General features: G+C 46.5%; 1 protein-coding gene across 4 annotated transcripts in view; it reads left to right on the top strand.

Moving 5' to 3' along the window:
• LOC126106807 (replication protein A 70 kDa DNA-binding subunit-like) overlaps positions 1 to 18190 on the top strand; it is an 84251-nt gene that overhangs the window by 58942 nt on the left and 7119 nt on the right. For all 4 annotated transcript variants that reach the window (XM_049913199.1, XM_049913198.1, XM_049913201.1 and 1 more), the window contains exon 7: positions 3262 to 3407. In XM_049913199.1, the coding sequence (XP_049769156.1) occupies positions 3262 to 3407 (146 nt within the window). The remainder of the gene's footprint in view (positions 1 to 3261; positions 3408 to 18190) is intronic.

The raw sequence follows: 18190 nt of genomic DNA on the forward strand, positions 1-18190 counted from the left end.
CATGACAGCTGTACAGGATGGGCGGATGGGAAGGCGGTGGGTGTTATGGAATGATTAGGATAATATTTAGTCAAAGGCCATTTATTGGCAAAAGCATGTTAAAAAGGGTTACATAGCCAGGCCTTGGGAGGTGAGGGTGAGCCGGAGTGTAAAGTTTGTCGAAACATAGTTCACGAAGCTAACGAAAGTTGGCATCTGCCAATCGGACCAGTCCGAGCAGCGTGCTGGCTCCAAACACTAAGCCCCTGGTGCCGCAGCAACAGGAGAAGTGGGAGATGTTCACTGCTACAGGGCGCGCGTCCAAGAGAGCGGGCCCAGAAATGGGCGGACGAGTATCTTCGACGCACCACGTGGCTTCCTCAGCCTGATTGGTCCGGACAAAGAAACCCGTCGGGGCGGCAGTGAAACTTTCCAGAGCGCCTAGCATATCCTCGTCAGCACATGAGAGAGGCGCGTGGTCAAGGTGCCCTTCCTCGGTGCTGATTTCCTGTTACTAGACCATGGGGCGAAAGAATTTCCAGGCAGCTGATGCTGCTGACCGAGGCTTGGCCGTAAGAAGAAAAATGAAGTTACCGTTTGAAAGCTCATATAATAAAGTAAAATCCCCTATGGCCTGGCTCATCCTTTACATAGCACCTGTTGATGTTCGCTAATGTTGTTTTGAAATAATTATAGAAATAGACAGCTGAAGGCAGCACCAGTCAAATTTCAGGTTGTGAGATGTCCGTACATTGTTCTCATACCAAATTATTCCAGTTTTCAAGCAATAGGTGACTTGTGTACCAAGAAAATTGCGACCTGACTTACACTCGGGCATGGTCTTTTTAACGGCCTGAGCTAGGCTCGACGTTGGTCTCCAAAGTGTTAACATTGTGTGTGCATTTTGCCTGGATGCTGTCAAGTACTGTCTTCAACTCAGCCTGCTATCTTTCTGAAAATGACATCCATCTCTTGATAGTTACCTAAAAATCATCCATATGAAGCCCATCAATCATCAACTGTATACTCACTTCGATAGCCGCTATCCTTTTCCACTGAAAGTTGCTCGTATACAGTTAACACTGAAGGTTTCACCAAGACCTTCACAGGCATGTAGTAGCCTCCAAAGTCCATCCACAAATAGATTGTGCTTGCCATCTCCACACAAGCCCCTTACTATCCAGCAACAATCATGAACTTTCTGCAAAGGAACACTCTGCATATTATCCAATACTAATATAATCCTATCCTGAGTTTTTACTATATCTCATTGCATCGTGTAATTAGAAACCTCTCTCAGAAGTGGTGGTCCACTGCCACCTACTTTAACAACTACCTGATCCATTACTATGCCATGCCTGTCTCCAGTTTGGAGCTTATGGGTCACATCCCTGTGGAATTCTAAGTTCCAAGACATGCCCTCTGCACCCACCTAACACATTTCACTCCAATCCTGTCCGACACATGCTACCCTGCTAGAGATGGGGCCACCTATGAAAGTAGTGTCATACACAGTGCCTTCTGCAGTGTCTGCGCAGCCTTTGATGAGGGCATGAGCACCAGCTAACTGTCCACTTGAATGAATGGCCACTGCTAAACTGTAACCAAGCCTGCTTCACAACCCCTCTCCTCCTGATGCCCTTCCCAACTTCTCTAAATTACATAGTTGGCCATTTTCCTCACCACACAACCTTGCTCCTAGTCCCAATCTCTAGCTCGCTCTGTTCTCTCTAGTTATTTCTTCCTTCATTTATATCCCTGTGTCAACCCACTCTACCATCTGATGTGCCATACAGATCTTCTGTCGGGTGCACAATTGTGGCCTCACCAGCAGCGTGTTTTCTCCTATTCCTTTGCTGGCTCTCCTTCCCAGTCACTGCCCCCAAACCCCCCATCCACACCTACCCCCCATCCACACCCACCCCCCATCCACACCTACCGCACCCCGTCACCCCTACCGCACCCCGTCGCCCCTACCGCACCCCGTCGCCCCTACCGCACCCCGTCACCCCTACCGCACCCCGTCGCCCCTACCGCACCCCGTCGCCCCTACCGCACCCCTACCTGCCACCCCCATTCAGCCCTACCCCCCTTCCCCTGCCCCCTTTCACCCCTACCTCACCCCCTTCACCCCCCACCTATGCTTTCACTTGCTCCTCCCCAACTTTCACCCGCCTTCCCCTCTTTTACCTCATCTTTCTCCCACATATGCTCTTTTTTTCTGTTCACCCAGTGGACATAGTCCAATATTTTATTGTAATATTGTCTAGTGATACTGTCAGCTTATTTACATTCCAAAAAATTATTGTGATGGAAATGGCACTGTGATGTAAATGGCACTGTGATGTAAATGGCTCTGTGATGTAAATGGCTCTGTGATGTAAATGGCTCTGTGATGTTACTCTGGAACTGCTAGTTAGTTACATTTCCCATAGATCATTTGAACGATTCTTTTGTTGAATATATGTGAAATGTGTCTGTTTACATAATTAGCGTTAACATTGAAGAACACTTTGTTTTGATCCTACTCATGCAGCTACACTCTGGAAGAAGAATGTTCAAATCAATGAAGGCTGTTCAAATTCAAATTTTGGTTTCCTGTAGTTTTCTTAAATCACTTCACACAAATGCCAGGGTGGTTACTTTTAAAGAAGTTTCTCAACTGATTTTCTTCTTTATCCTTTCCTACACAATCTTATTCTCCATCTGTAATGACCTACAATGCCTTCCACCCCTCTTCTCTCTATCTCTCTCTTTCTTTGTTTGTTTAAATAAAAAATTTACTTTTCCTGTAGGTGGAACAGTTTTTATCTCCAGTGTAATAGATTCACTGGAAACAAATTGTTTGGATTTTGCTTAGTTTCCAATGCCCTTAATGTTCACTTACATTGTTCCACACACAATATTAAAGTTAAGTCACAACTTGTTTGTGTTAGCACAGCAATGATCTTTTCTGCTTGCACATTTTGTTAGATGACCAGTGAGAATTGTATGTTGGACTTTGTAGCTAAGCTTCGAAAAATATGGCAAGTTTTGCAGGAGCCATTGTATGAAGGTACCATAATTTCTGAAAAATCTGATTAGTATCCAGATTTATACTGTGTAGCCCATGTACCACATTTCCTGAGTAGCTTACAGTTTACCCAAAGTTGGTAACTCTGAATTTCTTATTGTAGGTATGCAAAATTTCTGGTTGCACCAATAACTAAATGTACATGCATGTCAACTATGTAGATCCTATTAGGTGAAAGACATTTGCAGGGAATGGGTTTTTATTTTCAGATGAAGGTGTACAGGAAAGACATGAAAGTCTGTTGACATTAAGTGAAAATCTAGCGTCATCAAATCTCGTAACACAACGATTTTCATCCCTGATCCAGAATCTTCTGGCTGAAAATGTTGCTTTAGCACATCTTGTGACGAAGCAGGTGAGCAGTTACTGTGTAGAAGATGTTGTACTTATGTTTCTTGACCGTTATGTTAAAGTACAATGAAAGCCTATTTCTCGTGGTGATACAGTTAAGAAATCAGTCATTTGTGATACAAATAGTAAATGGGAATAAAAAGGCATAACTTTAACAACACTGAGTATTACCCACCTTTTCTTTCAAATGTGCTATGGATTAGATGCCCTTAAGATTATTATCCTGTAGATGTTATGTAGTTACTTAATTTGGCCTGCCAGAATATCTGTATCATTACTGCTGGAAAATTTCCTACCAGCAGACAGTTAATAGATTCTAGACTAAACAGCATTTTTACCAGCTATTTATATTTATTTGCCAGTATGCTGAAGGGAGCCTGATATTATTAAGTCTACATACCCATGATCTTCATCATCCGATAAATATCTGTAATGACAATTCAGTATGATATTGTCTTTCGCGGGTCTGTGGAACCAATCCTCCTTGAAAATGTTAATATCAGGGAACTTGTGCAAAGATAGCAGAGTTCTGGTTTAACAAGCTCAGTGCAAACTTGGGGAAGAAGAGAGGGGTGAAATGAAGGCACACTGCCAGTCTGTACAAGGATCACATTTCAATGTTTAAACAATGACATCTATGTGGTGCTATTGGAATGTTGAAAGAAATGTTGTCAAAAGGTGAAAATTTCATGTGAAGGTATTATTTGGATAATTCTTTACACATTTTGTAAATGCCTAACTCTTGGTTACCAGTAATCTCCAGGAAAGACTTAGCCATACACTAGTTTTTGCACAAAAAATTACTTGTGAAAAAAAGTTCACACTGGATTCTTCACAGTTCAGCTGAATCTCAAGAAAAAGTTCATTTCAGTTAGTGGAAACAAATACTCAACATTCATCTGAGGGAAAGCAAAATCTATGTAAAATATCATAATGGGAGATAAAACTTGGATGTATTTGCTTGACCTGGAACAGGGTGTATACGCCCCGGGACAACTGGGAAATCCAGGAAAAACCTGGGAATTTTTTCATCCAGGAGAAAACTGGGGAAAACTAGGATTTTCTAGAGTTCCAGGAATTTTAATTTTTCAATTTTCAGCTAAATTTTTGTAGTTTTGTCTGGTAAGAACTGATACTCTTAACAATGAATTTTACTTTAGCCCACTACTGCAAAATTTTACTGCAGCAATAAAATCTAAATGAGGGGAAAAAACAAAATAAAACCTAAGTTGCAAAGGAAATTCACCATTTAGAACAAAACGCAGTGCACTCACAAGCAGCTGTCAACAGCAAAATGTATCAAAGGCGTTAGGACGAAGACTGTGCAATGCTTCGTAACAACAAACTGCTTTCGATGAGCGTGACGTCACAACGGTTTACATTAGGTTGTTTTAGCAGTTACCAGCAGGCTTATGCGCATGCGCAGTAGTGTCGCGTATGAGCAGTGCCTTCTCCCGCTTGTGACTGCTGGAAGTGCTGTATCAGCGATAGTAACAAACAGCCAGATGCTAACTGGAAAAAAAATTTCCGGCGCATCAAAGCTACCACATTTGCGCATGCGCAGAGCAGTCTGAGTTGTAGTGGATGAGTAATAGTCTCCACATTAACTGTGTTTACTTTTGGTGATTTTGCTGTTTCCTCTTCGTTCACAGTTCTCAAGCCAAATGCAAACAAACATATTTCTGTGGCCAGGAGCTATAAAGTGGATTAACATACATTCACATAATTACGGAAAACTAAAATATGTTAATAATTTCAGTTTTCTGATTTCATTTTATTTCCAGGTTGGTAGCAGTCAGGCATTAATTGCCTTGCAGAACAATGAAATTATTTTTGTTGAGTTGGTAAAAAAAAGATTTTAATTAAAATCTTTTCAGTAGAGGCAGTCAATATATTTGAAACAGTATTTCCTGTTGTCAACTGTTTGTTGAATTTCAAGTGCACGTTTCTATCTTCCAGGATGTTTGGAACTATGCCATAATAAAGAACTAAACATGAGATAATAACAGTACTGCTATTCCAAGAAAATTTGCATCCTGAAAACAACACCCAAAAAGTTTAATATCAGGTTGGGGCCTACTTCTTTGTGAATCTGGACATACGAATGTGCTCTTTAAGCCAAATCGTGCAATTTAGTATGGTTTATGAAATTCAGATGCTCTTGGAGTGTCCTGTTGATGTCCTGCCGGGTTGTTGTTTACACTTGTGCCCAATGCTTCTATGACCAAACCAGCAGTCTTTCAAGTGCTACAGGTTTTGCTCTTTTAAGTCCTCACCGCTTGGTCTCCTGTGGCACAAGACCAACAATAATTCATAGTCTGGTCGTAGTAAAGGCAGCAAGGTTATACAACAGCAAAACTCATGGCACCTGAAGAATAGAACTGGGCCAGTCATTGAAATACAGGGTATTTATAAAGCATTTAAACAAAAATAAGGTTTAATTGTGAAGAAGGTAAATAACTTACAGAAATGTTTGATACAGCACTGAATGCAGTATATCTTAAAATTTCATTTGCGAACGTTCAGTGTGGCTACCTTTTGTAGCACAACAAATATCCCATCTGTTATCAGTTTCCTGCCAAATCCTATGAATGAATTCTTGGTGTATGGTGACAACTGCTTCTGTTATTCACTATTGCAGCTCATTGACATTTCCCAGAAGCACAGGAATGAACACTGTCTTCAAAGTAACACCATACACAGAAGTCCATTGGGGCTAAATCAGGTGATCGTGGTGGGCAGGATATTGTTGCATCACGTCCGATCCAAATCCGCATATTCTTACAGAGGTAACACAACTTCATGATGATTATGTGGTGGTGCGACTTCTTACTGGAAAATAAATTCTGTGCCAATCTCCTTTTGTAATTGAGACAGTAGACGATGTTAGAGTATGTCCACATGCGATATGCCAGTTACAGTTGACTTGGCAAACATGAAAGGACCAAAAATCTTTTACAGCTTACAGTGGGGGAAAAGAACAAAAGAAAAGAAAAAGAAAAAAGTTTATCTTAGCTATGTCCCATACATGTTGGATTATGTGATGTGGTTCATGCTCACCCCATATGCAAATGTTACGCTGATTAACTTTAATATGGGTACAGAAGGTGGCTCTGTCACTGAACACAATTTTATTAAGAAAATTATCTTCAGTCTGCATTTTGTTAAATGTGCACAAAACTCAGCTCGTTTTTGTCACTTTCTCTTAAAGCTTGCAACAGTTTCAATTTGTAGGATTTGAATGGTTTTCATCTCTCCATGAATACTTCCAAAACCATGTTTTAGAGACTCCAATGTCAGAGAGGAAAAAAAATTTCAGAGTATTTTCCAGTACATGCAAAAGAGCGTAATTTTTTTTAAGGGTGCATGTTTGTGGAAACAATAAAATCATTTGTACCAAAAAATGTTTCTGTATCATTGTTTTTCTAAAATCTTACCATGGTGGACCTCACATTAACGTAATACCTTTCAGCAATTACTGTTGGTGTGACAGTGACGCAGGAGAGGAATTTTGCTGGAATCACTGCTAGGCGATGCACGATCATGACAACAGTCAACCAATGGAAAACCCAGGATGGAATGTAACAGTATTACGAAAAGCATGGCTGTGGTTAAGGAGGAGGCTGGAGCTGGGAGGGGGGTGGATCATAGGGCAGGGTTTGCAGACAGTGAAGTGCTGCTGTGGGGAGTGTGCAGGCATCAGGTGGTGAGAGGATAGGGCAGCTGTGTGCAGTTGAAAGGTTAGATGGAGGGCAGGAAAGAGGTGAGGAGGGAGGGGGTGGCAGAAAAGAAGAGAAGTAAAAAGGCTGCGTGCGATGGTGGAATGAGGGCTGTATAGTGCTGGAATAGGAACAGGGAGGCTGGATGGGTGAGAACAATGACTGACTGACTGATGAAGATTGTGGCCAGGAGAGTTAGGGGAACGTAGGATATAATGCAGGAAAAGTTTCTGCATGTGCAATTCATAAAAGCTGGTGTTGGTGGGAAGCATCCATATGGCACGAGCTGTGAAGCAGTCATTGAAGTGAAGGATGTCGTGTTTGGCAGCTTGATCAGCAACCGGGTGGTCCACTTATTTCTTGGCCACAGTTTGTCAGTGGCCATTTATGGGGACAGACAGCCTGTTGGTTGTCATGCCCACATACAATGCAACACAGAGGTTGTACCTTAGCTTGTAGACCACATGATTGGTTTCACAGGTAGCCCAGCCTTTAATGAGATAGGTGAGTTTGTGACTAAACTGGAGTAGGTGGTGGTTGGAGGATGTATGGAACAGGTCTTGCATCTAGGACTGTTACAGGGGTAGGAGCCATGAGGTAAGGGATTGGGAGCAGGGGTTGTATAAAAATGGGCAAGTATATTGTGTAGGTTTGGTGAATGGCGGAATACCATTGTGGGGCGGGTGGGAAGGATAGTCGGCAGGACGTTTTTCATTTCAGGGCACGACGAGAGGCAATTGAAATCCTGGTGGAGAATGTAATTCAGTTGCTTCAGTCCTTGGTGGTACTCACTTCAGAGGGGAATGCTGCTCTGTGGCCAGACGGTGGGACTTTGAGAGGTGGTGGGAGACCAGAAAGGTAAGGCACAGGAGATTTGTTTTTGTACAAAGTTGGGAGGATAATTAGTGTCTGTGAAGATTTAAATGAGACCCTCAGTAAGTTTCTAGAGGGACCACTTGTCACCAAGATGCAACAATCACAGGTTGCTAGGCTGTATGGAAGGGATTTCTTGGTGTGGAACAAGTGGCAGCTGTTGAAGTGGAGGTATTGCTGGTGGTTATTAGGTTTGATATGGACAGAGGTACTGAGGTAGCCATCTTTGAGCTTGAGGTCAACATCTAGGAAGGTGGCTTCTTGGCTTGAGTAGGGCCAAGTGAAGCAAACGGAGACAAGTTGTTGAGGTTCTGGAGGAATGTGGTGAGGGTGCCCTCACCCTCGATCCAGATAGCAAAGACACCATCAGTGAATCTGAACAAGGCGTGGGGTTTAGGATTAAGGGTGTATAGAAAGGATACCTCTAGATGGCCTATGAATAGGTTGGCATAGTGTGGTGCAGTGCAAGTGCCCATATCCGTACCTCAGATTTGTTTGTGCATAATGCCTTCAAAGGAGAAGTAATTGTTGGGTGAGGATATAGTTGTCATGGCGACTAAGGAGGAGGTTGTTTGTTGGTTTGGAATCCGCCAGGCATTTGGAACTCCTCCCCCCCACCTCTCCACTGCCCTCTGTCTAACTGAACCTAGTTGCCCTATCCCCTCTCCACTCTGTCCCTGCACACTCTCCAGCAGTGTTGCGCAGTCCACCACCCCTGCCCTACTATCCCTCACCCCCCTGCCCCCCTCCCGGCCCCAGCCTCCACCTTACCACCACCCAGTCACTACTCTCATCATGCACTGGTGCTGCTGCTTGCAGTGGTTTCAGTTGCCCGAGATTGCAGTTGTGTGTGTGTGTGTGTGTGTGTGTGTGTGTGTGTGTGTGTGTGTGGAGTGATAGGTGCTTTGTTGTGTGTGTGTGTGTGTGTGTGTGTGTGTGTGTGTGTGTGTGTGTGGAGTGATAGGTGTTTTGTTGTGCCTATCTGCGAATCAGCATCTCTGCTATATTTTGAGTAGCAACTTTGCTTTTCATAATATTGTTATGTTCCATCCTGGATTTTCCATTGTTTAATTTTTGCCTAATAACTATCCTTCAATCCTAACCCAGTGCTGTTTCCTTTGTTACTATGTTCTAATGCGTCACTTCAGCCAACGTATATGCTTCTTCTCTTCTTTCCTGTGTTTTTCTTTTCACCTTACACATCGTACTGCATGCTCTACATACGAGCCACACAGTATCAACTGTCTCAACCGCGCACAACAGACGGCTGCAAGACCACGCTGATTGTTGGTGCTGCATTTTATGTCCTGCATTACTCCCACTGATATCATATATTATTTATATCTTTCCTTTGAGCTCATTGTGACTTAACGCCAACTTTAGTGAGTTTTTGCTGTTGTCAACTCGCTCAGATTTTGTCTTGCTTCTCCCTTTTGCTTCCGTTTAATCCTTGTTGTGACTTTATTCCAACATACTTGGGTGTACTTTTGTGAATCTTTTTAGATATCATTATACATTGTTTACATAATTTTTCGCATTTTTCCACCACCATGGATCCTTGCTCTGTACATGTGTGTCAATACACAACAGTTTTCTTACCCCTAGCAAGAACCCAGTCCCCACACTGTTCCTGTGTTGTTTCTTGGCTGATGGAAACCCCCAAATGTCCTTACCATCAACTTACCCATCTCCAGTTGCCACCCCTCCTTCCACAATGGCCTCCACCTTTTTCCGCCATCATTAGCCCTCTCCAACATAATCCTGCAAAACTTCATTACCTTCTCTCCATCTGTAAAGCTCTCTTGGTATGCAATCCAAAATTCCTGGAACCCATAACACCCATTGAAACTTTTGACCTCCAGGACCTAGAGCAACATGCAACATGGGACCTCAAAAAGTTCTCCACCCTGCTCACTTCCTACTCCTGCCTTGGAATACCACTGACCATCACCTCTACACCACCTCTTCCATGTCCCCTCATAGCTGGCAAACCGTGTCTCGCAAACCTACTACATTCACCCCACGCTCCAAAGCTCCCTCCCACCATCACACAGAATCCAGAACCTAAACAGACCTGACACACTATAAAGAACCTTTCCTTCAGAACCCTGTGCCCCACAGAAATATTAGTTCTTTCCAAAGGCCTCACCTTTTGCCCCACTCCCAAATCCAGTAATGCAGAGCTTGTTAAAGACCTTCCCCCCTTCCCCTGGCCCCCCAGGGGGCCCACAGTCCTTTTGTGTGTGTGTGTGTGTGTGTGTTTGTGTGGGTGGACGGGGCCCCGAGCTATTGCAGTCTCCTTTCTTTTCCTTTCCTTCCCAGGCTGCATTACCATCCCTGTTCCTCTCCCTCCCTATCCTTGATCCTTTGTCCCTGCCCCCTCATTTCCCTCGTAGTGGACTTCTTCATGTCGACCTGGCTATCCTCCTGGCTTTGTTTTGGTTTGTGCTATTGTTTAGTTTGCTGTTTCCATCTCCTCTTCGGCGTTTTTGGTCCCCTCAGGGTTTGACCTCCATTTCCAAAATTTTCCGTTCAGTGTGAACTCCCTACCTAGCTTTCATGGTGCAGGTTCCTCTCCCCCTCCCCTTTCCCTTTGAACCCTGGTCCCCCTCCTGCTAGGTCACCAGCACGGTAGCCAGTCCTTGTGGTGGGGCTGTTAAGTACCCACTTGGCTGAGCCCCCTGAAACCACAGGTCTCACACTACTAGTACCTGAGCTGTTAGTGCCTCGTGTATGCCCAGGAGTCGAAGCTCTTCGTTTTGGGGCACCAGAACTCCCGTCAATGGCCGCCATGCTAGACGGCCCTTGCTGTTGCTGGGTGGCGCCCATGGGGTGAGCCCCTGATCGGGAGTGGGTGTTACTAGGGCGGACGCCTTGCGCGTGAAGCAACAAAAGCTTCACCATCCTGGCCATTCTGTATCCGACTCTAAAATTGGTAGCAGACGGTGACACTCCTGATCATTCAGCCTTCCCCTCCCTGCCCACCCCCTGGGAGGAGGGTCAAGCTCGTCGGCTTTTGTCGAAACCTTTCCCTCGGTACTTGGTTTGTACCAGGATGGATGGCGGTAGTTTTGCCACGACCAAGCCTTTGTTTTTTGTGGAGACAATTGAAGATAAGTATGGCGAAGTTGAATCGATGAATAAAATGCGGTCCGGTGCTTTACTCATCAAGACATCTTCTGCTGCCCAGTCTGACACCCTGCGTGCTTGTGACCGTCTCAGTGACGCCCCCGTCTCTGTCACGCCCCACCAATCTTTGAACTCAGTACAGGGCATTATTTTCCACCGAGATCGTCTTCTGCAAACTGACGAGGAGCTCCATGCTAACCTTGAGCGGCGAGGGGTTCGTTTTATCTGCCGTGTGCAACGAGGCCCTCCAAATAATCGCATCGCTATGGGCGCCTTTATCCTAGCCTTCGGGAGGGGGGGGGGGGGGGATGTCCTCCCAGAGAAGGTCAAGGTAATGGTGTATCGGTGTGATGTAAAACCTTATATTCCACTACCGATGAGGTGCTTTAAATGCTTAAGGTTTGGACACATCTTCCCACTGCACCACTGATCCCCTCTGTCGTGACTGTGGGCGCCCCATCCATGAGGGGAGTGCCTGTGCTCCCCTGCCGATTTGTGCTAATTGTAATAGACAGCATTCTCCACACTCGCCTACATGCCTGGTGTTTGTGAAAGAAAGAAGGATTCAAGAGTACAAAACCTTAGATCGGCTCCCCTACACTGAGGCTTGTCAAAAATATAACTGGCTCCATCCCGTGTCTATGACTTGTAGTTTTGCTTCAATTACATCCATTCCCCCTCCTAACTCCTTCTCTTCCCAGCCCCACCCCCTTCACCCCATGCCTTCAGCCTCCTACTCCTACTCCTCCTCTCCCACTCCCCCTCCCCCTCAGTACCCATACCCACCCCTTCAGGTGTTGCTCCCCCTCCCCTGCCGGAGAAGTGCTCCCCTCCTTTGGCGGCTGCCAGTACTGGAGCTCCCTCCTGGGACTCCTCTTCCCTGCACCCCCCTGAAAGGCCACCTACTGCTCCACATCGGCAGCGTGATCCGCAGCCGGTGGGCATCAATATTGCCCGGTGTAATTCCGTGCCTGCCCTCGCTGAAGTCTGCCCTTCTCTTCCATCCCAAGAGAAGAAACAGAAACACAGGAACAAGGGCAAGGCCCCTCTGGTACCCCCTGAGGTGCAGCCTTCCCCTCCTACAGTCAATGAACCAACAGTGTCTGACCCCACCTATATGGATATTACCCCATCCTTATCGGTGACGGATAGCGACTAGGTGGCGTGGCCGACTGGTCCATTCGCTTCCACTTTGGACACCGACTTGAGAATCCTCCAGTGGAATTGTAATGGTTATTTGTGTCACCTTCCAAAGTTGCAGCCCCTTCTTTCCTTCTACTCTGTCTCTTGTATTGTGCTCCAGGAGACCCATTTTGTCAATTCTTACTCACCCGCCCTTCGTGGGTGCCACGCTTTCTGTCGGAACCGAATTGGCCCCTTGTGGGCTTCTGTGGGTGTTTGCACCTTCGTCTGCAAGGACATTGTTAGTAAATGAGTTCCCCTCCATACCACTCTGAAAGCTATTTCTGTCAGGGGCCATCTGGTCACTCCAATCACAATCTGTAATCTCTGCCTCCCACCTGACAGGCCGCCCATATCCCGTGCCCCCACCACCCTTCTACAACTCCCTTCTCCCTTCCTGTTATTAGGGGACTTTAATGCCCACAACCGTCTTTGGGGGAGTCATGTGACTACTTCCCTGGGTAGCACAATCGAAGCTGTTCTGGCAGGGCTTGACCTCTGTTTACTAAACACAGGCGCACCCACACACTTTCGTGTGGCACACAGCACTTTCTCAACCATTGACCTCTCCATCTGCAGTCCCGGCCTTCTTCCCTCCATTCAGTGGGTTGTCCACGGTGACTTATGTGACAGCGACCATTACCCGATTGTTTTGACCTTCCTTCAGTGCCTCTCGCTCCATCACACTCCCAGGTGGGCCATATCTAAGGCTGATTGAGGTGCCTTCTCCTCTGCTCCCATCCCCCCTGTATTGCTACACGACAGTGTTGATGAATCTACTCAGGCTTTAACTGCCGCCATCCTTTCAGTAGCTGTTTCAGCAATCCCTTCTTCTTCAGGCCCCCCCCCCCTCCCCGCACTGAAGATGGTCCCTTGGTGGACTCCGGAAATTGCTGCAGCCATAAAAGACCGCCACCGTGCTCTTCAACACTTCAAGCGGCACCCTTCTACTGCTACCTAATCAAATTTCAGAAACGGATTTGCTGGGAATGTTATGTAGCTGCCATTGGACCCCACACCCCCTCTTCACGAGCCTGGGTGAAACTCGGGCGAATTTTTGATCACGTCCTCCCACCGGGGTTGCTGGAATTTCTGTGCATGGTGTTGTCCTTACCAATCCAGACTTTGTAGCAGAAAATTTCGCTCTACACTTTGCTCAAGGTTCGGCATTGGTTCAAATGGCTCTGAGCACTATGGGACTTAACATCTATGGTCATCAGTCCCCTGTTCGGCATTGGCTCAGTATCCGTCCACATTCCTTCTCCTGTAAGAGTGTTCAGAACAACTGCCTTTGTCTTTTGTTTCTCACTGCTCGGAGCCATATAATGCCGCATTCAGTGAATGGGAATTTACCAGCACCCTCGCCCTTTGTCCTGACACAGCTCCTGGACCAGATTGGATGCATAACCAAATGCTCCAACACTTATCGGTGGCTGGCCACCATCATATACTGACCCTCTTCAACCGTGTGTGGAGTGAGGGAGTCTCTCCTACCCAGTGGCAGGAAAGCATTGATGTTCCGGGGTTGAAGCCAGGGAAGCTGCCTCTTCAGTTGGATAGCTACCATCCAATTAGCCTTACTAACACCCTCTGCAAGCTCCTTGAACTCATGGTGAGTCGGTGGCTGATTGGGATCCTTGAATCCCGCTACCTTTTGTCTCGACTCAAAAGTGGTTTTGGCTGTGGCCGCTCTACGATGGATAGCTTGGTCCACCTGGAGTCTGTTGGCATTTGCCCATTGGCAACACCTCCTTACAGGCTTCTTTGATCTGCGTAAAGCCTATGACACCACCTGGCTTCACCATATCCTCACCACCCTTCATGTATGAGGCCTTCGTGGTGCTCTGCCTGTTTTTATCCGTAACTCCCTTCCTTGTTGCTCTTTTTGAGTACAAGTTGGCTCCTCCTACAGCTCTCCCCATCGGCAAGAAAATGGGGTTCCACAGGGTTCTGTGCTGAGCGTTCCTCTTTTTCTCACAGCCTTTAATGGTCTGGTGACAGCTGTTGGGCAAACAGTGTCCCCCTCTTTGTATGCTGATGATTTTTGTATCTGCCTTGCCTCCTCTGTAATGGGCGCTGCAGAACGCTGTCTACAGGAGCAATCTGTCGGGCGCACTCAGGGCTCTCCCCCATGGCTTTCAGTTTTTAGCGGCCAAGACATATCACGCATTTCTGCCGTTGCCGTACAGTCCATCCTCATCCGGAACTGTTCCTTGATGGCCAGCCCCTCGAGGTGGTGGACACCCATCACTTCTTGGGTCTGGTCTTCGATGCCCAGTTGACATGGCTCCCCCATCTTTGCCAGCTGAAGAGGACATACTGGTCCTATCTCAATGTTCTTACGTGTCTGTGCAATACGTCCTAGGGTGCAGACCGCTCCGTTCTCCTGCAGTTGTATCAAGCTTTGGTCCAGTCTCGTTCAGACTGTGGAAGTCCTGTCTATGGTTCTGCGTCATCTTCGACACTGCAGATATTAGACCCCATCCACCACTGCGGGGTGTGACTTGCGACTGGTGCCTTCCAGACTAGCCCCGTACTTAGCCTTCTTGCAGAGGCGGGGATTCAACCACTGCAAGTTTCGCGTGAGCAACAGGTCATATCTAATGCGCTCCGCATTCGCTGCACCCCAAAGCACCTAAATATGGTATCCTTTATCCAGACATGAAGATCACCCTGCCACAGCGGCGACCACGATGTGGGCTCACCATGGCTGCCCGTATTCAGTCGCTCTTTTCTGAGCTCCAGCAAGTGCCTTTACCGCCACTCTTCTCCGCTCATGCACGTACCCCTCCAAGGTGTGCCTCTTGGCCAAAGCTCTGTCTTGATCTCTCAATCGATTCAAAGGATTCTGTCCCTCCAATGGCTCTTCGCCACCAGTTCTCCTGTCTCCTCACAATTTTTCAGGGTTCAGAAGTGATCTATGATCTATACTGATGGCTCCATGGTTGCTGGTCACACTGGTTTTGCTTACACCTAACTGCGACGCACGGAACTTTGTTCCTTGCCAGATGGCTGTGGCGTTTTTACTGCAGAATTGGTAGTCATCTTGCACGCAGTGGATCATATCCGCCCCTGCTCAGGGCTATCCTTCATGATGTGGGATTTTATCGGTTTTAGTTAATCTAAGGTCGCAGGGACTGATCACTGCCTAGTTTGGTCCCTTCTCCATCCAACCTTCCCCCGGTCCCATCAGTGGAAACACTTTTTCGCCACCAACTCTACCAATCAGACTCAATCAAAGGCCAATGTTGAACCCTGCCTAATTCAGTTCACTCCTCCATCCTACCGTGATCCACCCCCACTGCCCCCAAATCACCACCTGTTAACTTTCCAGAATTTCTTAACCTTGAACCTTGCCTCACTATCATTTCCCAGATCCCTCAACCTACAACTAACCTTACATCCACAGAAAGAACTGCAGTCCACCATCTAAAAACTGATCCTGACCTTATAATTGTACCTGCAGACAAAGGTTCCACAACTGTTGATTTGAACCACAAGGATTACCTGGCAGGAAGACAGTTGTCAGATACCTCCACCTACAAACCTTGCCACAGTGACATCATTCCAGTAATCCAGAGGGATCTCTAGTCACTACTCAAATCCTTAGGCCCATCCCAGAACCTCTCCGCAGAGTCCAGATCTCTACACACCCCTACCATTCCCTGCACTCCTACATTCTACAAGCTTCCTAAAGTCCATAAACCTTACCACCCAGAAAGCCCCATTGTGGCCTGTAACTGTGCCCCCATTGAGAATCTTTGCTCTCGTACACCAACACCTTCAACCTATTACCCAGAACCTACCCTCCGATATAAAAGATACCAGCCATTTCCTACATCGACTCTCCACAGTTCCTATCCCTTTGCCACACGGTGCCCTGCACATCACTATTGCTGCACCTCCCTTCACACTAACATCTGTAATGCTCATGGCCTACCACTATTGAACACTACATTTCGCAATGCTTGATGGATTCCAAACCAACAAGCTCCTTACTAGTTGCCATGACCGACTGTACCCTCACCCACAACTACTGTACTTCTCCTCTGAAAGATTACCTATGCTAATGCTATGGGCATCTGCATGGCATCATCCTATGCTAACCTATTCATGGGCCATCTAGTGGAATCCTTTCTATAGACACTCAATCCTAAACCCTTCACGTGATTCAGATTCATTGATGTCTCTGCAATTTGGATCGAGGGTGAGGACATCCTATCCACATTCCTCCAGAACCTCAATTTGTCCCCATTTGCTTCACCTGGCCCTACTCAACCCAACAAGCCACCTTCCTAGATGTTGACCTCCAACTCAAAGATAGCTTCATCAGTACCTCTGTCCATATCAAACCTACTAACTACCAGCAATACCTCCACTTCTCTAGTTGCCACTCGTTCCATACCATGAAATCACTCCCCTACAGCCTGGTCCCCGTGGTCATCACATCTGTAGTGTCGAGCAGTCCCTCTCGAAATATACAAGGGCCTCACTGAAGCATCCACTGACCCCTTCCCCACCTTTTACAAAAACAAATCTCCCGTACCTTACCTTCCCAGTCTCCCATCACCTCCCAAAGCCCCACCGTCTGGCCACAGAGCAGCATTCCCCTTGTAACTGTGTACCACTCAGGTTTGAAGCAACTGAATTACGTTCTCTGGGTTTTGAGTTTCTCTCGTCATGCCCTGAAATGAGAAATGTCCTGCCCACTATCCAACCCACCTCACCCGCAGTGGTATTCCGCCATCCACCAAACCTACACAATCTACTTGTCCAACCCCACAAAACCCCTGCACCCAATCCCAACCTCATGGTTCATACCCCTGTAATAGACGTAGATGCAAGACCTGTCCCATACATCCTCCCACCACCACCACCACCACCACCACCACCACCACCACCACCACCACCACCTGCTCCAGTCTGGACACAAATTCTCCTATCCCATTAAAGGCATGTGGTCTCAAAGCTAAGGTACGACCACTGTGTTGCATTGTACGTGGGCATGACAACCAACAGGCTGTCTGTCCCCATGAATGGTGTTGCTGAACACACTGCCAAACATAACATCTTTCATTTCAGTGACTGTTTCAAAGCCTGTGCCATATGGATCCTTCCCACCAACACCAGCTTTTCTGAATTGCGCAGGTGGGAACTTTCCCTGCAATATATCGTGCATTCCCCTAACCCTCCTGGCCACAACTTTCGTTAGTTATTGACATCAATCATCCAGCCTCTCTGTTCCCGTTCCAACACTATACAGGCCTCATTCCACTATCGCACTCAGTCTTTTTACTTCTCTTCTTTTCCGCTACCACTGCCCTCCCCCCTCCTCGGTCCTCCATCTAACCTTATGACTGCAGATAGCTGCGCTATCCTCTCTTCACCTCATCCCTGCACACTCCCAGGCAGCACTGCACTGTCCGCAGCCTCTATCCTATCATCCTTTTCCCTCCCTGCCACAGGCTCCTCCTTACCCCACCCAGTCACCCCTCCCATCGCAGTGTGGCTACAGTTGCCTGAGACTGCAGGCGTGTGTGTGTTGTTTATTTTTGACGAAGGCCTTATGGGCCAAAAGCTTTATGTGTGACATTCTTTTTGTTGTGCCTATCTGCGACTCAGTGTCTCTGCTATATTGTGAGTAGCAACTTTCCTTTTCAGAACTTTTGGAGAACAGATGTTTCATTTTTTTATAATGAAGTTATTGTTATATCTGGGAATATTAACTTCTAGTCTAGCCGATAATGGAATAAACAAGCCCTTTCTTTTTTAATTTTTGTTTATTTTAAGGCTTCTCTGATGTGGAGAGGTGGGAAGTTTCTCAAGAGTAGCTGGTTTGTTGTCTTTTATTACTATTATTGTCAGTTTGCCAGATGTATCTAAA

The sequence above is a fragment of the Schistocerca cancellata genome, chromosome 10 (genome assembly GCF_023864275.1).
Source record: "Schistocerca cancellata isolate TAMUIC-IGC-003103 chromosome 10, iqSchCanc2.1, whole genome shotgun sequence".
In the NCBI taxonomy this organism is placed as follows: domain Eukaryota; kingdom Metazoa; phylum Arthropoda; class Insecta; order Orthoptera; family Acrididae; genus Schistocerca; species Schistocerca cancellata.